The 26682-nt window shown below is 36.4% G+C and overlaps 1 protein-coding gene and 1 long non-coding RNA gene across 11 annotated transcripts in view; one reads left to right on the top strand and one right to left on the bottom strand.

The window, feature by feature from the left end:
* Window positions 1-16477, bottom strand: part of LOC129579290 (uncharacterized) — a 47714-nt gene extending 31237 nt beyond the window's left edge. For 2 of the 4 annotated variants that reach the window (XR_008689217.1, XR_008689220.1), the window contains exons 1-3: window positions 16289-16477; window positions 14643-16027; window positions 34-13742 (exon numbers count right to left, since the gene is read on the bottom strand). This is a non-coding gene — a long non-coding RNA (uncharacterized LOC129579290). Of the gene's footprint in view, window positions 1-33; window positions 13743-14642; window positions 16028-16268 lie in introns of all 4 variants that reach the window. The other 2 variants (XR_008689218.1, XR_008689219.1) reach the window with 2 other exon arrangements.
* LOC129579249 (furin-like protease 2) overlaps window positions 1-20454 on the top strand; it is a 207143-nt gene extending 186689 nt beyond the window's left edge. For all 7 annotated transcript variants that reach the window (XM_055469167.1, XM_055469175.1, XM_055469129.1 and 4 more), the window contains 6 exons: window positions 9842-10116; window positions 14513-14789; window positions 15565-15764; window positions 16699-16977; window positions 17524-17759; window positions 18658-20454. In XM_055469167.1, the coding sequence (XP_055325142.1) occupies window positions 9842-10116; window positions 14513-14789; window positions 15565-15764; window positions 16699-16977; window positions 17524-17759; window positions 18658-18906 (1516 nt within the window). In that variant the 3' untranslated portion in view covers window positions 18907-20454. The remainder of the gene's footprint in view (window positions 1-9841; window positions 10117-14512; window positions 14790-15564; window positions 15765-16698; window positions 16978-17523; window positions 17760-18657) is intronic.
* The last annotated feature ends 6228 nt before the right edge of the window (window positions 20455-26682 follow it).

Below are 26682 nucleotides of genomic sequence, written 5' to 3'. Positions count from 1 at the left end.
TTTCGGAAATGTATTCTGGGTGGAAAACAGTACTGCATTTTAGTCCGATTTTTTGACAGCCTGTCAATTTCAAGTTTTCTTACTGCTTTTGTCAAACAGCCCGATGGCTTTTCCATTGCTCGGAATCCTTTGGGTAGTTCAATCCATTGAGTCAATGAGTCCAGAAATTTCGAGGCCAATTTGACAATAATGTCAGTTTTGCGAAAAATAAATCGAATAATGTAAATAAGTCTGAAATGTGTACATTTTATAAGAAATTAATCACCAAGACTAGAATTCTGCCTCGTTGATTAAAATGAAACCAAAGGTAAAACGAAACTAGACCATGATCAATTAAAATCAATTTTCAAACTCAAACTTTTACCAATGTTCAACGGGCATGTAAACCAAGACACAGTTTTGCATAATTCATTTGCAAGAAGTAAACAAAGTTATGAAATATAGACGACGCCAGCAACAGTAGTAAAAAATAAGTAAATGTTGCAGGATTTTTTATTGTATCTGCTTGAGACTAAAAGGTGGTGCTCAAAAACTTTTCGAAACCCACAGAAAAAAAGAGGAAAATCAAGCGCGGTGTTTCGACTTTAGTTTCACTTATTTATTCCGGACTTGAGTCTGCGAAGTAATTACTATTGAGAGACATTGGCTCCGAAAGGCAAATTAGAGTTTTTTTTAAATTAAATTAATATTTCCAATTGAATTGAGTTCTGAGGTCTTTTCAGTTCGAGATATTCCAACAAATATTTTCAGTTTCGTGATTCGAGTTGACTACACAATAAAGAATGAAATTAAATGACTCAATTGCTCTATTAAACTTGGTATGAACCTTTAGAATAATATTTAATTGAATTTCCAATTTCTAAAGATGCAACTCGCTAAGCACTTTTCGATTAAATGTGTTTTGCTATTGCATACCTGCCATATCGGATGATATTCGATGTCTTGAATTCTTAAGCTGAATATGGGTCATGGTCATACTCATGCTCTTGCTCATTCAAATGAATTGATGTTTCGATCTAAGAATCTATTTATTTTACATGTTCTAACTATATTCGATCCATATCTTATGAACTGTTAATTTATTTAATATGTTAGAGTTGAGCCCATTGAGACATTAATCACTGTGTGTACGTAATTGCCTGTTTGTGATGCGCCAAAGACATTTGGTACATTCCATTTCGATTAAATTGCCCATTACGTTTATATTTATTGCATCTCAAACGTAAATACGTGCCTCATTGGGCAAAATCAAGTTAGATGAACCTGAATTCACCGAATGTAATGTTTGCATATAGCAGTAGTCATGTAAATATTTAGTTATAGCTATAGCATCGGATTTGTAAATTAATTTCTTCATTTCTCAGTTATATCCATTGGCGATGGAAGGGAAATTCTAGAAATGTATACATATATGCGCTTGCTGAGCACAGTGGGCGCCACACAGGGGCTTCGAAAAATTTGCAACATTTTCATACCTGTCCATTACCGGGAAATTACTTGAATATCGTCCATGATCAACAATCCATTGTTTATAGGTATTCTGCGTGGTGCACTACAGAGACATTGTCAAACGGTGCTTGGTTCATGGGTGCACTCAAAATAGTTTTGTACCATGTCAAGTACGGCACATTGCTCCAATAGTATGCATTGGGAAAAATTTTAGCTTGGAAAAACCGCTTGCTGTTTTACTTTTGTGTGAGGCTTAAAATAGGAAATTGAATATTTCATTTTGTATCAAGTCGACACACAACCCGTGCTAATTACCGCTCAATGAAAACTATGGCTGCGTGTGTGTGTGTGTTTGCTTTGCCGAAAACATAAAGCCTTCATTCAAATAATCACTGCTACCCTTTTTGAATTTTCATCGGATTGCGCTGCAAGGATCCATGGACAGAACGATAGCAACGAAATGTCGTAGTTTACCTAATAAAGCCATACGTTATCACATTTCAAGCACCATTCGTTACACAAGGCCCCGTTTACATTACAATGACTTCAAGCGTTTGAAAATTTATTGCTCTAAAGTTGAGAATTTAACATGATACCGAGGCACACACACAAACATGCACAACGCCATGGCTCATGTTTCAGTAGGTAAATAAAGCAAACGGCTTTCTTCGAGTCAAAGCCACTTTTTTACGGAAAGCTGCACTGATAAGATTTATATATAACCGTATTTTTATATATTAGCGGGATTAAAATATTTAGCACAGGAATCACATTCATTGTATATAAATAAATGCAGACCATATTTTTGTTGGTATTTACACAGTTGACCATAAATTTGATTTTCACTATAAACATTCAGAGTTTTAGGGAATTGTGTACAGTGGATAAATACTGCTTTGAGAACAGGCAAACATAACATGTTTCCACCTTTTCGGTTTGGATGAATTAGTTTTTGTGCTTTGGACTTTTAAGAGAGTTTTATTGACATTGAAATGAAACGGTTTGATTTCAATGGGTTTTTTCTGCTTGAATTCACATTCCACTGACCACTTCACACTCAACAGTTAAATAGCAAATAACAAATATTCACTATATTTTTCTGAATTCAGATGCCGTTGGTTTTGCTATTGAGTATCCAACTAGGTGGTCAATCAATCAAACGGCTTTATAATAAAAATTCTGTGTGAAGAATGAACAAGCAATTTGTGTTCGAATGGAATTTTATACATTGTTGGTCCATAGCATGGAATTTAATTGAAGTGTGCGTGTGTGTATGTGTATGATGATATAGGTTGTGACCATATTATCCCCCCCCGTTCTGTTCTCCATTTTGAGTGCGAAATCAAATTATGGCTGATGAGTGGAATTTGACAGCGGTCAATTGAACACTTGAAAATTGGACTTCGGGCAAAGAAATCCAATGGTGTTTCCGCTTTTTTCAGTATTTTTGCCTCTTAAATTAGTGTTTGGCTGCATATGGAATTTTTTCGAATTCATATCGAAGAATGAATTCAAATCTACTCTATCTTTTTTTTGCGGAGCAAAAACACATGGAACAGCATTCGATTTTGAAGTCTCTTGTTTCATTTTTCCATTAAACTTCCAGAAAAAAATGCAATATTCAATAGCACTTGCAGGCATTTTATGCGACGTAAAAAAGCTAAAGTGAAAATTGCTCAAAAGGTTCAATTTACATTGTCTGCTGATGCTGAATGGTGAAAAATTGAAAAATATTTTACATTCGGTACAGTTCCAAACCGTTCATCCATTAGACGGATATTTCGCATTATTTATGCGAGTGGATGACTTTCATTTTGATATCTGTATCATTGTTTGGATTCCATTTACCACTTCGATTCGGTTAATTTCAGATGAAAATTCGTTGTTATAACGAACAATATTTGGATGTACAAATGCCAAATTTCGTCGCTGTGCAGGTGCACCATTCAATGTCTGGATCGCCGAAAGAACATACGATATTTTTCAATCAAAAAGTGTATGATAGCATTGTTGTTGTGTCGCTAAGCGTCATTTTCTATTTTCACCTCTGCGCTGATTCAGTGAGAAATGCACACCAAATGCTCATCGACGTTCATTTCGGTTGCTATGAATAAAATGGAGCATCCAAACGGATTCTCTGCCAAACTACTTCTATCGTGCACACTTTTTCACGAGATTTTCACATATGCTTCGTTCTTTTTGTGAGCGTGTGTGTGTGTGTGCAATTTTGCACAATAGATAATAATCAGTAGGCAAACCATACCGTTCGCGTCTTTCACTTGAAGATTTTTTTTCTCGGTTGAATTTTGGACGATATGTGAAACGGCACCATGTAGGTGAGCCATGTTCCAGAATGTGGTAAACAGTTAATGTAATTCTATCAAAAGATACGGTCAAATAAAAAAAAATTGAAAGCTTTGAAATAGGTAGACGAAACGTTTGCATGTCGAAAGGAGAGGCGTTGTGCAGTGCACAAGGATGAACACAAATGATTAATGTTTCAGAGTGGCAAGTGATACCCTTTTAGCACGATCTTCCTTGCCATTTTTCAAATTACCGATTGCACATTCATTCCACTTGAGCATCCATTACCAGACCGTATTCAAATGTTGGCTCTATAATTCCAGCAGCCGATTACAAAATGATCTGGCACTTTTTCTCCGTTGCCTTCGCAATCAGATCCTCCGTGGTTCGAAAATAAAACACTGCAACACACACAAAACCCGAAATCACACACTTATTTCGTATATCATTTCCGAATGAAACTCAAACTGTTTGCTTCATCGAAATGGAAATGTGTGGAATTGGATAAGAAATTCCACACATATGCATTGAATCGAAGAACCCCATTCAAAATTCAGATTGAAATCGAATAGATGTTTCTGCCACAATTTTCGTCAGTTTGCACAGCGAAACAATTTCCTTTAAGCTCGCTTAATGATTTACGTCTCTCATCTCATGTGCTGTGTTTGTTGCTAACATTTTCATTTTCTTTCATAAGATTGTCTCGAACAATGTGAAACACAAAGCACTGAGTAAGTTTACGGAATTGCAGTGAAGGATCTACAACGACAAACTATAAAATAAAAGACTGAATATAAATTTCTTACTTATTGCTAGTTCAGTTGTTTGTATGCAAATGTGTATAATGAGGTAAACATCGGATATTTGCATTTCTCTGATATATATACATTCGCTTTCACATGCATCACAGACACACGCGCGAACACACATACACACACACTCTGTTTGGCACTGCATTTCATTTTTCATGCAGTAGTTGCAAAAGCTCATGAAAATGCACTGCAATAAATTTATCTTCATTTAGATTTTATCGATTCGAATTGTCAATGTTGTCGCGTCGCAAAGCGGTCGCATTTGCTAAGCGAAACTTTGTGTATTCAGCTATTGATACAACGAATCCCTGGTGATTTAAACGAGTTTATGTAATGGAAATGAACTCATACGAGTAAATATGCTTTTCTCTTTTTTTTCACACTCGATGAACATGTTTTTGGGCAAAACTACAAAAAAAAAATTAAATACAATTTTCCTCATTTGCATTTTGTAGCTGGCGTCGGTATCAACGTAATTTCTTTGGCATTTCTTTTTACATGCCTTTCAAACGGTTGAATTTAGATGTTCTTGAGGGAAATGTACCCATTTCAATTCAATCTCCCGATTTCAATCCAACGACAGTATAAAGTACATAACGTTATTGCCCATTGGATGATAAACTTTCACGACACATGCATTTCCACTAGCATTCCAGAGTACTTGAAGTCGGACCATCAATTTCCTCTTTGCTGCCTTCATTTAATTGGATTTGGTTTCGTGTTGTTAATTTTTTTAATGCCGTTCAACTTAGCAAACACGCAGCAATGCTTTATGCATCCTGCGAGAACTGAAATTACATACCAACAATAGATGCTCGCAATGGACGCATTTAACTGTCCATTTGTAGATAAACATCAGTTAGGGCATTCAGTTCAGTTCGGTTTGCTTTGTAATTATCTGGCTGCCGGATAGTAATGTTTTAAATGCCCACTAAAATTCCAATGACTCCCTTTACAATTAACACAACCACCACACGCATTCAAACAAATTGAGTGCATTGCAAATGACAAATATCGAAAAGGTTCGATATTTTCGACCACATTTCTGATATGGATAACTTAGTTATGCCAATGTGTTGAATAGTTTTGCAGCCAAATTTCCGAGAAAAAAAAGAACTTTTATCCAGTTTGAGTTTCTTCTCTCTTAAAAAGGTCACCGAAGAAATTTTGACTAATTTACTTTCTCAAGCGATTCGATCGGAATCGAGTTCACTACACTTTTCCTAGGATTAACGAAACATTCTGGTATTACTTTCTGGGAAATTGTAGTGTTCATGTGCAGATTTTGATAAAGTGGTTCCGGCACATGCTTGAAATATTGCAAACTCTCTATCGCATAAGCGATAGTGAAACATTTACATAAATGCAATGAAAACAGGCAAAAATTAAAAGTAACTTGAAAATAAAACCATGTGAACAATAGCTGAAGATATCTCTTCCGTTTCGTCTATAGTTGCTTCTATTGGAATTGGGCATTATTAAAATATATGGCGAAAGTTTTGGTCGTTCTATTAAAATTTAACTTTTGTAAAATGTTAAAATTTCACATTTTCGACAGCACTGTCGTCGCCGCCGCCCATAGGGGTATTGCAACGACCATAAAATATACGTATTTCATCAAGTTTATCAAGCTCTTTCCAAGTTTATGCATAGTGTCGAACTTTTGTTCAAGCTCTACCATCTAAATGTACAGTAAAATAATTTACGGGCACGACGTAAGATGGCGTTTTTTCTGGTCAAAAAAGTTGCAATATCCCTTTGCCGCCGCCTAGCGTTTCCAGTATTGCTGTTCGTTATAAGTTGTTTCTTCGTTTTCGGTTCAACAAATACCAAAGGAATGGTAGAAAGGGAAAATTTTGTTTGTACTGCAATCGAGCCCGACGCTTTCCCACTTCGTCTAAGTGAGCTGCAGCCTGCTCGCTTGTGTGCAACAAAAAATGAAGCATCGCAAAATATATTCTCTAACAAGATATGTTTTAATCTCAATATTTAATCTAACTTCGATTTACAAAATGTAAGAATCAAGTTCTTCCTGCCGAAAACTCTTCCGAGAGAAAAGGCTGTTATTTGAATGTATACGGTCACTATACGGATTGATGAATGAACGGATTGAGTGAAGAAGCGTTGAAAGGCTACAAAACAATGGCAATAATGATTCCGACATCAATTTCACTTAATAAAAGCCCGGAATCAGGGAATGGAGAAGCGCAAGAGGATGTTCCATGTCAATATTCGCTGTAATCCCAACTCGGCACACAAAGGTTTACATCGGGCAAACCATCAATGAAAAATTGATGCAAAGCCATACCATTTTGAAAGCCACATAAAATAAAAGCATACCCAAACTCAACTCGATAAGATTAATTGAATCGTTTAAATTTAAACGAATACAATGTCTACCTGAGTGTGCCGGTGTCGGCCACGCTGCTGTTTGTGTGCGGATTTATCGTTTAACCACATACACGCACATACACAATACAGGCAAATATGCTCGAGGCATTTGTATTTGTCTACGGAATATGCTTACAACGACCACTTCAATCAATGTTAAATTCAATTTATAGACAGCACCTGTATTCAATACGATCGTAAACTATAAAACCGACAACGGTATTGCGGCATGGTTTTACACTTCGTAACCACCTCACCATCGTCTCACTCGTTCACCCACGCGTTTGTTCGTCGTTCGTTCGTTCGTTCGTTAGGCTGATTTTCGTACTATGACTCGGTGGTGATGCTTTGCTATCTCGAGTAGATTACGACATTTCCTCCTATTCATACGTCATATGCGAGTGGATTCGAACGAGAGTCTTACTCTCGTCGAATGTCATCATTACCGTCAAATTTACATCGATTTCAAGTGGATGTGCAAAATTTACGTTTCGTTTTCAATTTCATCATCAACGCAAATAACCAAAAATGCAAACACCAACTGAATAGATGATTTCGATTTTCATTTTCGGGGTAATTGAAATTTTCATTCCGTCACTTTATACCTATAATCACTTCAACTGGTGGCAACGGATTTTCTTCCTGTTTCCTCTTACATACATTCATTCCATTTTCTTTGATCATGATTCCGATGAAGTTATTTATGGGGCTAATTAATTATTCGGCTTGATTTCAACACGTATTTAATGAAAAAATCTGCCGTTCAATCAATCAGTTTTCAATGTTTTCGTAATGCTTCACTTTTTAATTCGAATTGCCCAACAAACTCTACATTCAAAATCAGTTATTTTAACTTTATCGTACGTAAAGCTGAAGCTGTTATTTCAATTAATATGAACGTGCTTTAAAATGCAAATGAATTCCTAAATCGGTTTAAACAGTTTTTCGGGCTTTGGAATTGATTGGAACAACTTCTCAGTCCCTCCATTGCCATCAATTATCTCCATTTATCAAAAACATGGCAATTTTTGTAAAAGCTTTGAAAAACAACTAATCAACTATATAGTCAAAATCTAACAAAACAACCGTGATGAATAATATAAAAATCTTTTCAATTCAGTGGAAAAAAGTTTCATTTGAAAATGTTGATTTGTTTTCATCAATTAAACCGGTCTATTTCACAAATCGGCATTGATCTTCACAATTACGGCCCATTTGTGTTAATGTTAATTCTCAAAATCCAACAAGTCGACTGCATTCGATTGAAATAATTCAAAACTATTGCCGTGGTTGCATAAAAACGTGCCCAAACCACTTCACCAAATCCCAATATGTCTTTGATGTGGCCATGGGTAAAAGGGATTTTTTGGACAAACTCTGTATTATAAATGGGGAAAATAATTCCAATGAAATTGCATATTTCATCAAACAAAACGAGAAAATTTGAATTCAACCGACAAACGGATAAACAACAACTCAACTCGTTTTATGGCGTAAAACACACACACAAATATCAGACACACAAATGTACTCACGTACAGAATGCAAGCTGCAATGGTTTCATAAAGCCATGCTGACCAAATGAAATTTAAAACACATTACAGATAATTTTTCAATAAAAATAATGTGGTCGCCAGTGATACTTAAACGGTCAGTGAAAATGAGCAAATTACATACAATTTCTATATTGGATTTATTGTCACTGGTCGCTTTCGGTGTCCGTAAAAGAGATTATGTAACACACACATAATAATGAAATAATTGGGCTTTGCCTTGGCTTAAAATATTCATTGCAGATTTATTTGGTGGGTAAGCAATAAGTTTTTTTGTTGCTTGTTTTCTACATGAATTTGACATCAAAGTGTGAGCACAAGAACCGCAGGATATTTGCTGTGTGTCACAAACCGAACCTCATTTCCCATCGTTATCAATTGGTTCATTTTGAATAACTTCAAAGTATCAAAGACATTGCCGTTGGCTCTGAGTTTTTGTGATACTCAGCGGTAACCAATTTAATAGCCGCTCTGTTTTATTTTTATCGATGTGAATACACATTTTGGGAAAAAAAAAGTTTAAAATATTTTTACACTTGATCTGTCGACCAATTTACAAAGCGTCCCGATGGACGGACTGACACGACCCATTCAACGTAAAAATGAAAGATCAAAAACCAGTTCATATATTGCATAGCCGCCTATCGTAATCACTTTTTCGATAGAACTGGCATTTAAATTACAATTTAATTGCATTTTTTCGCTCAGCATATCGATACCACGTCAACCAAATCGGAAATGCAATGGATTACATTTATTGGAAGCACATTTTTTTTCGTGCTTGCATGCGTTTGTGTGTATGTGTCTGTTTGGCGCTGTCAATGGCGTTTCGCTTTTGGTTGAAATAAATAAATAAATGTTCGAAATAAACCAATTAAACAGACAAACAACAATAAACTATTGTCTGCCGTGCATAAACTACGTCTGTTTCGGTTTGGGGCATCAATTAATTGTTGTCACGGGCTCTCGCTGCGTGTTCTTTTTTTCGCCAACGTAGAAATAGTTTCGAATCAACTCGATTTGGTGGGGTAGATTGGGAGTCAAGTTGGTGCAAAATGATGACCGCTCAAAAAAAGGGGGAACAACAGAAAACCACTAGAAATCAATTATAGCTTGACTTATACCTGCATCGCATGCAAAAAATGTGTATTTATCTACTGAAAAAAAAGAGAAATGACTCGGAGAAAATACGGCATTCACCGAGCATTCTCTCTCTTCGTTTGATTTCCGAATCAAGCAGACATATTCATAGATTTCACTAGTTTCGTAATAAAAACCACAATTTAATTTATTTCTAACCAATTCAATTTGCTTTTTTTGCCTTTTCTCTAGCTGTGCATCGTGTCATTCATCCTGTTTGACGTGCAATGGTTCGTCGGAAACGCAGTGCATAACATGTCGTACCGGACGTTTTTCTTTTGAAGGGAAATGCTTGAATAACTGTCCAACGGGCTATTATGGTGATAAAAAGCGGCAAGAATGTATGCAATGTCCAACCGGATGCGAAACGTGCACCAACAACGGATTCTGCTTGACATGCAAAGAAAAGTGGAACAAAAATAAAAAGAACCGTTGCATTCTGAACGGAAGTGATAATTGTGATGAATGTAAGTACTTAGGCAAGAAACGATTCCACTTTTGGTGTTATTGCTGCTCGAAAACGACCGTTGCGATGGAAAAACCCAAGCGACCAGGGGACTAAGGGCGATGTGGTAAATAGAAATGGGTTGAGGTTTATCACCAATCAAGTTGCCGGATGCTTACAAAACATAATAATACTACAAACTAGTTGACATTTTCAATGCATTTGATTATAAAACTCATTCCAAACGGGCAAAATGTATGTGTGTTTGTGTGTGTGTGTGTGTGTGTGTGTGTGTGTGTGGAGCACATTCGGGAGGTTTCTGTTTCGGTTCGATGTTTTCGATTACTATGTGACACATTCCATTTTCCAAAGCGTCATCTTTTCTCAACTTGTTTTTATTTTCATTTGACTCTGATTTTTCCTTTCAACAGCCACTGACCATCTGAAATCTGTGAAGCCATTCCGATTCATTTTCTTCACATCATTCGATTTGCTGCTTCCAGTTATGTTGTTTTTTTTTCTCTGTCGTCTTTCGTTTGCTCTATATCGAATCGCATTTCCTCGCTTTGCCATTTTCTTGGCGTTTTTCTTCGCTTGTACAAAGTTAAATCGCATGTTTTCATTTTCACATATTCCGACAGCCAACACTCTCATGCTCTCTCCGAGTGGAAAATATATACAGAGCAACACGAGAATAAAAAGAAAATTGGAGAAGAAGTTGGTGAAAGAGTAGAGAGAAGAGAAGAAAAAAAATTGGAAATAAGATAATATGAGAGATTAAGCCCAAGAGCAATAACGTATTTTATACGGAACATATAGAAGTATGGCACAATACGAACGGCTTATGCACATAGTAAAATCATTTTTGGTCCAATAAAACCGAATCACATGTGCATAAAACAAACGAACCGAACGGAACCAAAAACACAAAAAGAACATCGAGCCAAGAGAAACAACCGAAGAACGACAACAAACTCACATCGTTTATTATTCTATATTACATAAAGTGTAGATGGTGTTTATATCAAAATATGTAATGATGTAATAAAAATGAAAGCAAAAAGTGCACGTTTAGGAGAGCAATACACACAGCAAGAGGCTAAAAAAGAGAGACAGGAAAGAGTGGTGAGCGAAGCGAGCAATCTTTTTAGCTGTTGAGCTTGTATGTGTATAAAAATAGCGCGCTAAATTCCTTATGTATTTGAAGCGTTGAGGCAGTGGATGGTGATGCGATTCAAGCAAAAGCTATCTACGAGCACACACAGCGTTTGTACGCGTGTTGTTTACTCATTATGTTTGTTCATTCAGTCTATTTTATGGCCATTTATAGAGAATATCAATAGCTTTTTCGTTTCTTCCCGTCATAGAGCTACATCGGATAGTGTTCATGTGCGACTTTCCATTACACTCGGCTAATACCATAATATAATCGCGTTATGTGAATTAACTCGCTTCTTGTTCCGATTCCTTTGTTTTCCATCCATATAAAGTGATGAAAATAATGGGGATAAAAACGGAACGTTTGAACGCCAGCAGAAGCTGAATCAAATTCAAAGAAATTAGCGCCAGAGATGCGATGCGCTCATCACTTAAATCGATTCACATGTAAAATGCATCGAAAAGCTCCTTAGAAATACACAAATCTTCTGTTGAATGTAATACCATCTGGAATGAGCGTTCGGTTAGGATGTCGACGAATTTTGGCATCGCAAGAAATCTTTTGTGCAGAGAAAAGGGGAGATGTGCGTTGATCTTGGCGGATGAATTTTATATTAACACGATCACAATAAACACAACCCAAAACATTGCGTATGCACAAACTAGCGCTATTCAAAAGTGTGTAGCGTGTGATAGTGTGAAGGGCGAATGAACGAATGAATGAACGAATAGAAAGAAAACCAAATGTGTGTGTGTTAGCGCCGCGTGTGTGAGCACTCGCGCATCGCTGTACATTTTTTTTTCATGTACAACGTGCGGATATTTTCAACATTTTATATTCGAACTAAATTGGATTTTCTTCTTTATCAGCTGTCGTCTTTGTTCTTCCATCGCTCACAAATGCGCTACTGAGCACTTTATTTGCTTTTCTTCTATTCTGTACACACATCACATGCAGCGGAGCAAATTACATCCACATATTTATCTCGATCTCCCATTTTTCTTTTTTCTCTCTCATTCTATCTCTGTGTGTGTCTTATCGCTCTGCCTGGCCACCGCCAAGCGCTTCACATACTGTGAAACGCAGCTCAGCGCTCTTTTATTTGTCGTCAGATGAAAATCCCTTTATGTCCCTGTATAGCGCGTTTTCATAAACTACATCGCATCATTATATACACAGAGCAAAGTTTCTCTAGCAAAAGCATCATTTTTTCCATCATTGCAGTGCGTTTCGCTCAAACAGCACCACTAAATCTCTTCCAAAACCTCCGGCGAAAATCCGAAACTGACATAATTTCGACTTTTCAAAAATGTTAAACAATCGCTGCTTCGCAGCAATCATCCTTTGTGTCATAATGTTCGTTATTCCATGTCGGCCAACTACTTCGCGTCATTTTGAATTTCTATCTGCCGTAATTCAGACGAAACATTTGACAGTTGATCAAATTTGCTAGCTCCCACGAGGATAGATACTCAATTCCATCTGCAGAACATGAAAATCACCTGTCCCAGTAAAACACGATTTATGACAAACGTTACGCATTTGGGTAATTGTTTTATTTATGAACTTCACCGACTTCGCTGATTACTCCGTATCTCATTCATTTTATTCCCCTAATTTACCATATTTATGCTGAGGACATTTTATCAAGATTATTTCGTATTATTTTCTCATTAAAATGATACTTTGAAATATCGTAAAGCAACAGGAGAAAAAAATCTTTAAAAGAACACCGCCTCGTCATAGTAAAGTAATACATTTATGGTGCAATACCAAAGAAAACAACATTTCGGTCGTTTAATTCATTTTGTAAGAACGCGTATACAAAGTGGACTTATTAAAGTGTGTCATTAAATGAGACAGAAAATAAGTGCTTACAACTGACGGCCACTGCCGAAGATCGGTAACAAATGAGCATCCATTTTATGAAATGTCGGAGACACAAAAGTAAGAAAAATCGCAACCGAAAATAAAAATACGACATAATGAGAAAGCCGTTAAAGAACATAATAAAATAAGTATAACGTGATGGGCGTGTTTGTGATTTGAATTGTTGGAACGTTCTTTATACCCTCCGACAGCTGCATCTCAGTTTCATCTTCCTAATTTTTAAGATAATTATTACGTCGAAATTGGAAATTGTACATTCATTTTGAGACTCAATTACCATTACATTGAATCAAGCCATAATTACCTGCAGCGTTTCGGCTTTACCCAGTACGAGCCATTCTTTTTTGCCATTTTGATTTGTTATTTTGTCGTTGAGATTGAGTGATTTATGTGACATTGTATTGTTCATGTTCATTATACATACCAAATTGAATCTCTCATGGCCGACGGTCATTTTAATGTAAACCACTGTTTTTCACACATTGCACAAACATCTGAACATATTGTCTTTCATGCTAATTCCAAAAGTCGTTTTTCGGCTTTGCCGAAATTAATGGCTAGAGTTTGTTCAGCACAATTAAGTTTCTGCTCAGCAAAATCTGGAACATTTAAGAAGGAAATGACATTTTAAGCATTGGTCATAAGCAACAACTGCATTGAAACGTTAGTTTGTACACGAATTGCATAAGGATGTTTTGTTCGCATGTAAAATAATGTCGAGGAAATTGTTTGAAAGGTTCGATTGCCTCTTGATTAAAAGAGTGCGATAGCTATAAAATTTTGAATATATCGGTTGTGGCATGTCGTAAGCACACGCAAAGGTTAAAAGTCATTCGACGAAAGGAGGAGAGACAGAGTGTGTGTGTGTGTCGTTTTATTCGAACTGGAGAAAGATGGACAAGCTTACGTAAGCCTAATTGAACTGGTCTTGGGAGATTTTAAGCTTATTGCTTGAAAAATACCACAAAATTGATTGCCCTGTAGAAACGAATATTTGGACTCTTACTAAATGATGCACGCTCCGGTATAAAGTGAGACCCTTTAAAACCGATTGTCATTTACTTTGGTCGAGCGCATCAGATACCATTTGCACAAGGACCGATTTAATGGAGAGTATCTTATGATAATGCTTGACCGCAACTTCCGGAAATTTTGGCTCACGGCAATATCTACACTCGGCCGGGATTTCGTGCGAACGTGAATTTTCGAAGCCAGCAATTGTAACACCATCGCATTTATTTAGAGACTGGCTGAGATTCGGTGCGAGCTCAGCCTTATCGTATCCTATTCATAATTTGCCCCTTTCTTTCTTTCCATTTTTGTCTCTCTCTCTCTCTCTCTCTCTGTTTTTAATGGGTCAACAAAACAGCCGAATATTATGATAATGGACATTGTCATGCCTGTCACTCGACATGCGAAACGTGCAACGGACCAACTGAGAACGACTGTTTAACATGTAATTCGCCCTTGCTTCGCAAAAATAATAAATGTGTAAGTACCTGTGATGATGGCTACTACATGGAAGCGGGAGTTTGTGCGAAATGCTTACACACTTGCACCCAATGTGTGTCTCGTATGAATTGTACGGCGTGTTCCAAAGGATTGCAATTACAAAGCGGTGAATGTCGAACAACGTGCGCTCAAGGGTAAGTTACGTAATTAAACCTTATGCATTTGATGGCGAAAGTCGTATGGCTTGGATTGGCTTTGGCTTTTGCAATGGGATTTCAAATGTTATGCCATGCACAATGGATCCGATGTTTTGAGCACAATCGCAGTCATGCACTCTCGGGCTCGAGTTGCATTTTGGTTTCGGAAAGAAGAAGAGATCACTGTCACACAATGTGAAAAATACAAAACGCAAACGCCTGACCGCCACCAAAAACAAGCAACTCAAACGAAGTAATAAAACAAATAATTTTCAACTCGGCCCACTCGATTCTCGGAGATGCTGCTGTAGATGGCTTCAACAAAAATCTTTCCCATTTATTTAAGTTGCTGTGCACTTGGACACAGTGGAAGCGCATAGAGGGCTCATGCATTGCATAAAATGTGGTGTTCGATGTGAGAATGTGACACATTTGCCGAGTGTTGGTCAAGTGTATGTGCGTGGTTTGCATTTGTTTGAAGCAGCTAGCGTTCGTACCTATTTACGTACGTACGTGTCATCCAAATGAGTATCTTTTCATATCGTTTTGCATTTTATCCAGGTCGTCGCTTGTTCGGCTCGGTGTGACCGTATCTCCATATTTCTCTGTTGCCATCAAGAACAGAATGTGCTCATGCATACATTTGATTACTTTATCCCATTTCACAATAGAATAAAAAATTCCAACCGAATATAAATTAACGAAACGTATTTTCTGCCATTTTCTTTCTTCCGTTTGCTTGGGGCCGGTCTTAATGCCCGCACTTAAACAGATACTACAGTGATCGTGGAACATGCTCGAAGTGCTACTTGAGCTGTGCAACGTGCAGTGGACCGAGACGCGATCAATGTGTGCAGTGTCCAAAAGATTGGCAATTAGCCAGTGGCGAGTGTCATCCCGAATGTCCAGAGGGTTTCTTTAAATCGGAATTCGGCTGCCAAAAATGTCATCATTACTGTAAAACGTGTTCAGGTAAATTCACAAAAATGTCTCTCCGAGGCACACTTCCCAAGTAATTCACCTTTTGTTTTTTATGTGCTATTTCTTTTACTCTTATCTCACTCTCCCCCATCTCTCTTTCTCACTCTCTCACTCGGTCGCTCGACATTTTTATAGTTTCATTTTCATTTTTATTCTTTGCTTTCTCGTAGCAACTACCTTGGTGTGTTTTGCATCGTTAATGTCCCTCTTGGCACTCATAAAATGAAAACAACTTTTAAATTACAAACAAGAACCTGAAAAAGATAAAGTGAATATCAAATTCATGTGCAACGAGCAACGCACTCTCTCTCTCTCTTATTGTCTTCTTTTTTTTCGTCAGCGAACGCAAACCGCTTGCTTTTCTAAATTAGCAAATTAATTTGACTTTTGAGAATAATTAGACGTAGTGAACGTTTCACTTGACAGTCAAATTAATTTACTAAAGCGTGGAAAAAGAAGAAAAATAACAAAATATTCATTTAGTTGAAAACGCACCTCCATCTCGAATGCATTACCTTGCGGAAAATTAACTTTCATTTCATTATTAAAACTCAAGAGTTTTTTTTGCCCCCCTTTGGAATCAGACTTATGGAAAATTTCTGCGTCTCCGTTGCGCTCCATTTTTTAATCCACGAAACTATAGCAACTTGTTTGCACATTTTGTTACAAAGATGACTTTGTTTGCCTATAATCAGAGAGCAGTTTTTCTGTCGCGTGATGAGAAAACGAAAATATAAACTTTATTATTATGAAAGTTCCAAGGTGTTCATTATTTCAGAATTATTGTGATTTTTTTTCAGTATGGCTTATTTCTATGTCTCCGTGAAATTTCTTCAAGCCTTTTCCTTTGACAAAAAAACAAAAATTGCAGCAATGTATTTTCATGAAATTTCAATTATTTTAATTAAATCATTTATTGTTATAGGAGCCGGTCCACTTGCCTGTACTTCCTGTCCCGCCCACTACATGCTCGATGGCGGACTTTGTATGGAGTGTCTGGGATCACAATTCTACGATCCAATGACGCAGACTTGCAAAACGTGCCATGAATCGTGCCGATCGTGTAGCGGTCCTGGTCAATACTCGTGTGTTGCTTGTGCGTTCCCATTGCATTTAGATCGATTGAATAATCAATGTGTGCCTTGCTGTCCGACCGGCGCTCTGAAGGCCGATCAATCCTGTTGTCACTGCGATAAGGATACAGGTATGTTACACACCCGTATTTACCCTTTTTGTGAAATAACACGAAAGATACTAGAAAAAAAACAACGACGAAATTAGCATAGAATGTATTTATTTGCCTTTGTTCGCCATTATAATGAATCGAATGAAGAAAAATGGAAATGAAAGTGCGAAATTGTGCTTCCTTTTTGGCTCGCGACAACTATCGCGTTGTCGAGTGGTGGTTCGCTGCTGCTCGCGTACAATATATAGAATGACAACGTTATACGTAAAGGCGTTCGGGTCGACTTCGTGTAATTAATTAATTTATATGCAGAAATAAATTGTGTTATATCATGATAATGGCGAGCTGAATGCAATTCCATTTTCGTTGTGTGCATCTATATATATATATATGTGTGTGCCCTTTGCGAAAAGAGACAAAACTCAAACAAACTGGCTGGGGTGCATTGTTTTCGGTCCGATGTAATTTACATGCAATTTGCCATAGCTGTTAAGTTTTTTTGTCTTTGCTTTTGCTCATGCTGATTTTGGTTGTTTTTTTGTTTCCTGTGCCAATTATTTTCAGGTGGATGCATAAATGCATCGCCGGCTGGTAAACGTCGCATCGCCAACGGTATCGAGCAACAACAATTCGGCGACGACAGTCTGTTCGGAATTAGCGGAAAGCTGAGCATAGTCAACGATGGAAATGGCAACAATGGATTTGGTCGCATTACACCAGCAACAACAGCAATTACAGCTTTTGCCATCGCAGCATGTGTATTGATCATTTCAGTTTTCGCCATAGTCGTTGTAATACAGGTTTGTGCTATATTTCTATTTTTTTTTTTGTCTTTTTCAAAAAAAAAGTTTTCTTTTTCTTTTTCACTCCATCCGTCGTCAAAATGAATCGTACAATTTTGATACGATCGATTCATCATCATTGTGACGACGATGGAGAAAGCGATTCGGTCGATTTTACAATGTCGTTATGTTATATGACGTAGGTAGAACGCAAAACGATTGAAGTTGAAATGGTGTTGGCAATCCAAACAATTGGAACGTTTATGTGAGCTAAAATGACTCTTTCATGCTGTTGAGAAAGCGACAATGGCAACAACTCATTGAAGCTTTTAATATTGTGAAAAGTTGTTATAACCTCCGGCTGTGTTTTTTTTTCGCTGCTCCAGAAAACGGAGAGAGAATGAATGAATGAAAAAAACGTCATAAAACGATGGCAGCAACGACAAAAGCTGTAAATAATCCAAAGAAAGAGCAAGAAAAACTAGCAAACCACTTGCCATTAATACGTCCTCAAACTATCACAAATAGCTCAAACTCATCCTGAGCACCGCGAAAAAAACACAGCGATTGTATTTCAAGAAGAAGAAGAAGAAAACATGTGATCAAAAAGTGAAACTGTTTTGTTCCTTTCCGCAGTTAACTCGCAGCGATTATTAGTTTTTTTCATTGTATTTCTATAATTTCTGTGATTCTGCTTTTGTACCGTTAAACGTTTTCCACTAGCCTGAAACGCTCTTCTCTCCCGGATGTTCTAGTGGTGTTTTTCTATAACGGATACTTAGCTCTCGTGACTTTTGCTCTTTTTAAAAAAAAAAATTGCTACTGAAAATATCGCAAAAAATATTCTCTTCTTTCACTCTACAAATGTTTTATCTATTTTATTGTTTGTTTTGTCTTTTCCCTATGAAAACTCTAGAAGAACACACAAAATCGAACTCACACCAACGTTAGATATAACAAACTGTCAACGGATGCACCCTCGAAATTGAACAGCCGTCGAACAACCACACTTGAAGTTTCAGCCGATGACAACTACAGTGAACCAATGCTAGCGTACAGCGACGGTGACGATGACGACAACGATAACGACAAGGAAGATGACACAACCACATTCAATATCAACGAATCAAGAACCGAACGGATATCATTGCACACAAACACATAGAAATCGACTGGTGCGGAAGGAAAACCAATTTAAAATTGAACGAAAGCATCTCGGCTTTCTGATCTATTTGTACATATTCACATCCATAATTAACCGGAGATCCTGGAGTTTAAAACGGGATTAAAGAAGAAAAAAACTTACCATAACTACTCCTAAATACTTAAACGTAAATGAAAATAACCAACTAAAACTTAAAAAAAAAACTCTTTTTCCTATGTGTTAGCTGAAAACGGATTCATTTCTATGTCAGATGTTTGTTTTTTTTTTGGTTGGTATTCTTTCTGTCTTCTCCCTATGCATTTCACATACAAATGTTCGATTTCAGTGTGTGTGACGCAAACTATGCAGGATAGTTAGACTCATATCCAGTCGCACAGTAGACCCCCAAAACAGATCTTTTAGCTATTAATTTAGTTTAAATTCTTTATCATTATCAATTCATGTTGTATGGATAAAACGCCAGTTGATTATCAATGAAGATGCGCGCTGTCAAGCTTCTTTCACTGCTGCTATTTAGCCGTAAATGCAATTCAAAATGCATCGGTGGAATTGTTGAGTGCCATTTTCTGGAGAAGAAGGCCTAAGAATCATTTTATTAATCTTTGTCCAAATGATTCGTCAACATTGATACAGATATTTACTCATCATCTGGCGTGTTATCATCCAGATAACATGAATCGACCATAAAATTAGGAACTTAAAAAAAGGTGTATAAATCAATTGCGAATGTTATTGATATTCGTTTAGTTTATTTCATTGTTTTGTATGAGCAATCGGAAGGAAACGTGAGATATGAATGAATTTTTTTTAGTGATGACAACAAATTGACGAACAAATTTTGAAATTCGAAAAATTAGATTAATTATTTGTTTAAAAAAAAAGAAATACTAAAACAAAATATTTCACAGCCGAGTGACAGCCCAACTACAAACTGTCGGCAATTCGGAAAAAAAAATGTCAGAGAATATTTAATGTTAAATGATTTATTGACAAATCGAAGGTGTAACTGAGAGAAGAAGAAACCAGAATATTTTATATATGAAAAATCACAAAAAATATATACACATATTACATTAGATATAATGAATTAAAACAAAAGAAGTACAGCCATGATGTTTTATATACGAGGATTAAAATCGTTTGTAATCATAAGAGATGAGGATAAGACACCGAAATTGATGGAAATCACAAAACTCACGGAACAACCAGATTAGTGTAATTTAGATAAGCAAAAGAAAAAATAAATAAATCGAATTGACCTTTCGATACCACAGCCATGTATTTGCGCTAACACATAGGTGGGCGCAATACACGCTCAATATTAAGTTCCCCGAGGGGGGGGGGCGAGCATAAATGAAAATGTGAAATAAATATACATACATAAACACACATTACTAAATGGATTATGTTGTACATTTACGTATCGAATAATTATTGAATTGAATGAACAAATTGTAAAATATGTTTGACGAAACTAAAATAATGTGCATTACACAATTGAATTGAAATCAACTGAATAAATGTCAGAAGACAGCAAAGTATTCGAAATATCTCACAGTGTTTTAATGGTTTTTGATTTTATAATATTTCTCAGTGAAGCAGCAGTATAACGTGAATCCCTATATACTATACATCGCAAGTGAAGTGCTTACGCGCTACGCGCAAACGAAATCATACCTCGGCCAACTTCGATGTACCGAATATAGGATTTCACGTTAAACATCGAGTGCACTGCATATATGATGCTTCGGCAACTCACGAATCGCCAAAGCAAGTGAAATGCTAAATCCACGAGTGTGCCGACAAGTCTGCTGCTTCATTGAGTTCTTCTTGTTGACCTTCAAATAAGAATGTATGGAATGGTGAGTCGTTTTCACAACTTAATTCTTATTTAACCGAAAAAATTGTTTTAAAATTGAAATCATTGTAACTGGTAGCCGATTTGTTGAAAATGACAATTTTTTTCCCAATATCATAATATTAAGCTTTACATATTTTAATACAAGATACAACAATTGACTCTGAATGAAGTCGGTTTGGTTCCAGTGAAGCATCGAGGCAATGTTGTTTGTTCAACAAATCAACAAGTTGATTAAAGTCGGGTTTTTTTACTCTGGGCGCATGTATGCCAGCTAATTCCCAACTGTAATTTTTCTCGAGAAAATGTACGCGCAACATTGTGAGGCGAAACACGCAAATCCCATATCGGCGAGACTCAATACGTGATATACGATAGCAAGGATAATGATGGCAATGTATGTTTTGGCGTTGTGGGACTATGCTTTGCAATGGCAATTCGGTCGGACCAAATGTCTGCAGCTGATGGATGCACACTTGCACACCAGGCTCCATTAGATGAAATTAATAGGAAAATATGATTTCCATGGTGATTTCAAAATTAATGCTTTGTTCCCGGTCAGCAACTCAGTTTCAATTGTTGTGGCGCCTGCCACATGCATTTGAAATTCATCTTGTAGCCAAACAATTCTCCCACTGAATAAATCATAATTGATTGTAAATATGATTGAATGGCATCCGAACGCAACAACGATGGTTGAACACAGGTCAGAGTTTAGGTTAGAAGACAAAAGAGAATAAAAATGTTTATAAATAAATGAACGTTGCAACTCTCTGTAGGAGATTCATAATTGAATTGTTTTCCTCGGCCATACCACTTATAAAGCTCAACGATAGATTTACTGTAAAACCACTTGAAGTAGAGCCTGAAACAGACATATATGGTGCGACGTGTCAATGATCTCTCGAATGATGTTCAAGCCTTTCAAAATGATTCCAATTTTAAATATTTGGTGTTTCTCTGATGAACGCAATGGGGAAAAAATCAATATCCATTTCAATACATGAGAGCTGGTTTGTAATAATTTTCTTTGCATGCGCTTTGAAAATGAGTCACCATTAGCATTTTGATGGTGTGTCGTTTTCACACTTCAATACTCAAAAATTGAAATGTAATTGCTTGTGAATAATTTAAACCCAAAGATAAGTGAAAGAGCGACGAGTACTCAGCATGAAAATAATGCGCATTAAATATTCATGCAATTGTAAGCCTTTCGACATGTGTACGGCATTTAATGTACTTGTAATTCAAATGACTATTTACGTAACAAATTAAATATTGTCGTTTGTTGTCGTACTCCACTTTTTCTATACTCCATGACAATTTGCATACGTTTTACTGTTATTGGAGTGCCGGTCTTTACTTTTTCGTCTAAGGTTCAACATTTCAAAGTGTGGTGAAGAATGTAAAACAAATTGAAAAATTTATGGTTGAAAAAGGTAGTCCTTTCGTGTGATAGAATGTATGGTCGAGTCAAACAAAACAAAACCATACGCATATACAAAAACCGCCGAGTCGGAACCCTTTGCAAATCATGTATGTGTGTATGTGCCTATCCAACACCGATGAAATATCATAAAAGTAATAGTGAGCACTGAGCGGCATGTGTATGGTTTCAGCTGGCAAATGGCTCGCATTAGAGCCGGTGTCATTTTAAACATAGTGCGATTAGACGATAATGCGCATTATTATCTACGGCATCGTATGATCTTTAACATTTTAACATTCGAAATTATGATGTGTACCTTTTTGCTAAATGCCTCTGCCGGATCGAAAATGTAAATTTCTGCTGAATGCCGACCATTGTGGCCGTAATTAAAGGAAATTTAACATTTTCGTGTTACATCACATTTACAGCATACATATCGAGCACAATTGGAGCCGAAGCATAAAAATGGAATTTCGATTAAACCGATTTGAGTGTTTGAGCTGTGTATGTGTTCATTTTTGGCCCCTATTCTGTAGGGTGTGTGTATATAGTGTGCTAGTGTGCTATGTTGTTATCTAATCGCTGTAATTTATCCTTTGTAGTTTGAAATTCACGAACGAGGAAAATGTTTTCGACAATTTATTTTTTCGTTGCTTTGCATTTGAAAAAAAAAACCCGACCGGGCTTTCGTGTTACCTTTTGTTTGGCAATAAAAATTAATCGTGAACAAAACTGTTGTGAATAAGCCGCATTGAACAAATAACCAAATGAAAGCGCTAGCTTTTGGATCGAAAAATTCTGAGAATTTTGAACTGGAGCAGATCTAATTTTGCATTGTTTGAGTTATATACCTTGCCGTCGTACATTCAGTTGCCCACATGAAAAATGACCAGTTTGTAAGCAAATAATTGTTCTTGATAGTTGCTTTCTCCTGGAATTTGCTTTTCATTCTTCGTTCATTGCAATTTTCCCCATTTTCAGCCAAACTCGAATGCAACTGCATGAAAATTGCATTTGTTTCAGTTGTGTAAACAGGCGAGAAGCAATTTATATGTACGGTGATTCAGTGGGCCAAACTCCAAAAATGAATTAATGCCGTAATTATTTTTCGCTATTTTCGAAAAATGCACAAAAGTATAATTCATCATCGTTCAGTGTGCAGTGTGCACTATGCACATTGTCTCTCCATTGGCAAAGCCAACCATTCAACTTATTCAAAATTCCATGAGCTTCATTGTGCACTCATTTTTCAAGGAAAATCGAAGGAAGCTACAGAAATGCTTTGGGTAGAAGAAAACGAAACAGAATAAAGAAAAAAACTGAAGACGCGCCAATTATTATGAATCAAGAATGTGCCAATCAGAGCATGAAAGTATTCCAGTACATTAAACTAATTACACATCCTCTTTTTTTGTCTTATCCGCCGTCAATGTTCCAACCGAAGATTTTACACTAGAATGGACCGGCGAATGTTCTGTATTCCTGAGGTTGTAAATGGCACTGATGGCATCTGGCGAAACCAAAATACCGCTTATGCTCGTTAAATTTAAACTAAAGGTTGGCACAACGCGAATAAAAAAAAATGCTTCAACATTCGTGATACATTTTGCATTCAAGCCAGAAGAGGACGGGAATTCTCTTTTTGTTCAAGAATTACAAGCGCCAAAGACGAACGAACAAAATGTGTAATTAATGCTTGTATCTTTTACAGCGAAAAAAAAAACACCTTTGCATCCAACATTTTTGCAGATTCTTCACCACAGGTATTTTAATTATTCTCCACTGATTGTACATCGTACCTGATACAATGACTCCGACATAATTTGTCTCGAAACTGTGAATCTCAATATCGCGTGACCAACGTCGGTTTTTTTTCCCACCAATATTCGTAATTATTGCTGAGAGCTTCTCTTCTAATTTTCATTTACGAAAGCGAAGACCGTTCCACAGGAAAAACTTTGAATGACCATTGAACAACTCAGCATGGCGTTTCGCAGAATACTAGAAAAAGGAAAATCATTTAGTTGAAGGAGATTTTTTGCATAACAAATTAACGATTCTTTTTCTTTATTTTCCGTGTCCAGTAGTACATTGGACTGTATAATATGCCATTCATCTATCATTTCTTCGAGAAGGAACTTCGTTAAGAAGACACTCACTCGATTATTATTGTACGAGCTCAATTCGATGATACTTTTTGAGTATCCAAAACGAACCAATCAATTAGTGCTGCAGTTGGATTGTTTATGCTTAAATAAATTGCACATCAAATCAACAGCTCGGCCACGGTTATCATTCAATTTTACTGAGAAAATGAAATTTCATTCAAGTTATATAAATTAAGTAAATTCATTCAAGTATTTCGATAGCATTGAGGTTGGTGGATGGTAAAAATGGAAAATAAATCCGCATAAAATATGTAAATGAATAGTGGATACTGTAATAATTGAAGCAGAGAACTGTCGATGAGGTACGGAAACTCAAGGTTGTACAATGTACATCTCTGGGCATGCATAATGGTACAAGTACCCCATTACAAAATGCCAAACTTAACTCAAAACAAACGTTATCAAGCAATTAATAACTTTAACTCAAATTTGAAAGTGATGTTTACAACTGTATTCCGGATGTCACTAATTTAAATTGAATGCACCAAATCCGTTCATAAATTTAAATGAAATTTTAATATTTCGAAATGTGTGCAACGGAATCACGATTGGGGGGAAAAAACATTCGGGGCAAATTTTCAACAAAATTAAACGAATTAAACTTTTGCCGCACAGTTTTTTTTCTCCGAATTATGCAGCAACATTAAAACCGAAACGAGGCGGCAGAAACAGATAACGAGGAAAAACAAATATCAATTGATTTATGTTGTTGTATGTGAGGCACGTGCATTTGCATTTCCATGCCCAAATCGGCAGATCCTTTTATGGAAACGCCGTAGTAACACTGAAGGCATTTTAATTTTTTAATTTCATTTGTGATTTTTCGCTGTCGTTTTTTTCTCACGCGCTTCATAGTACAACAGGCGAAATGCTGTGTTTTTTTCTCTGTTGAATGGCTCGCAGTTATGAAAAATTCAAATGAATAAATGCGTTGAAGGGGAAAAAACACCTCGGCTATAGTTCTGTTGCAGTTGTTCGCATTTCCTCGCTTGTTTTGTATGTGTTTGTGTGTGTGCTTTTTTTTTTCAGCGCGACACAGTGGACAACACAATTTTTAAAAATAAATAACAATAGTTTTAATAGAAACAAGGAACACAAACAGAGGAAAGCAAATAAACCTGTCGTGTTAAAACGCATTAAAACAAAAATGTGTGATATTACGTTTGTTTTTTATCCGGTCACTTTGATATTATTGGCACTTTCGCCATTTATACAACTCATAAACGATGCAAAATGGTGAAAATAAACAAATATGAAATGGCAGAAAAGCAATTAAAATTTATGCCATTTTTGTTTTACATTTTAAAAAATGCAGCCATTAAATATGTTTGAATTTTCTTTTTGGAAAAATCACCATTCATTCATTCGTTCATTCATTCATTATATTATACATATAATAAAAAGAATTACATTGGTAATCCCGAACATTTCCGTACCGTTGGCCTGCGTTGTCCGTAGGTACTTTTGGTTATTTTTTGTGAATTTTCTTGAAATAAAGGCAGTGAAAATATAATAATAAAAATAAAGTGAAAAATCGGTCACTTTAACTAAAACTTCGACAATTCTGTATGAGAGGTACCCGTAAACCGATCCTTATTGGCTTTAAACTTTCTGAGATTTCATTTTTTGGAGAAAAAATAAGATTCTGAAAGTTTCATGTTGATCGCATTTGCAGAAGTTTGGTTTTTGGCCCTCAATTTTCCAAGAAAATTTCGACAAAAATTGAGGACAAAAAATCAAACTTCTGCAAATGCGATCAAGATGAAACTTTCAGAATCTTATTTTTCCTCCAAAAAATGAAACCTCAGAAAGTTTGAAGCCAATCAGAATCGATTAACGGGTACCTCCCATACAAAATTGTCCAAAAATCGGTAATTCTAGTCAAAATTTCAAAAGTTTTGTATAGGATGTACCCGTAAATCGATTCCGATTGGTTTCAAACTTTCAGAATCTTATTTTTTTCCCAAAAAATGAAATCAAAGAAAGTTTGAAGCCAATTAGAGTCTATTTACAGGTACCTCACATACAAAAGTGTCAATTTTTTGAGGTTTTTCTTAGGGCAATTACGCCAGGATCAAATCAAAAATGGCTCATCTTTAAGTTAAACTAAGTTTTTCAGATACACAATTTTCGGCATTTCCAGATTTTGATTATCTCAATTATTTTTTGTGTTATCGTGTTAACAAACACCAACGACGACGACAACGACGACGACGACGACGACGACAACGACAACGACGGCACACGAACGGAAAAGTGTCTCAAAAAGTGGTTTTCTACGCGTTTCACGAGTTTTTATGATGATCTAAGCTAATTTTGCG

Source organism: Sitodiplosis mosellana, unplaced genomic scaffold, assembly GCF_009176505.1.
Source record: "Sitodiplosis mosellana isolate CC-2019 unplaced genomic scaffold, AAFC_SMos_1.0 Smas_scaffold_1, whole genome shotgun sequence".
NCBI lineage: Eukaryota > Metazoa > Arthropoda > Insecta > Diptera > Cecidomyiidae > Sitodiplosis > Sitodiplosis mosellana.
This window is presented reverse-complemented; position numbering and strand designations above follow the sequence as displayed.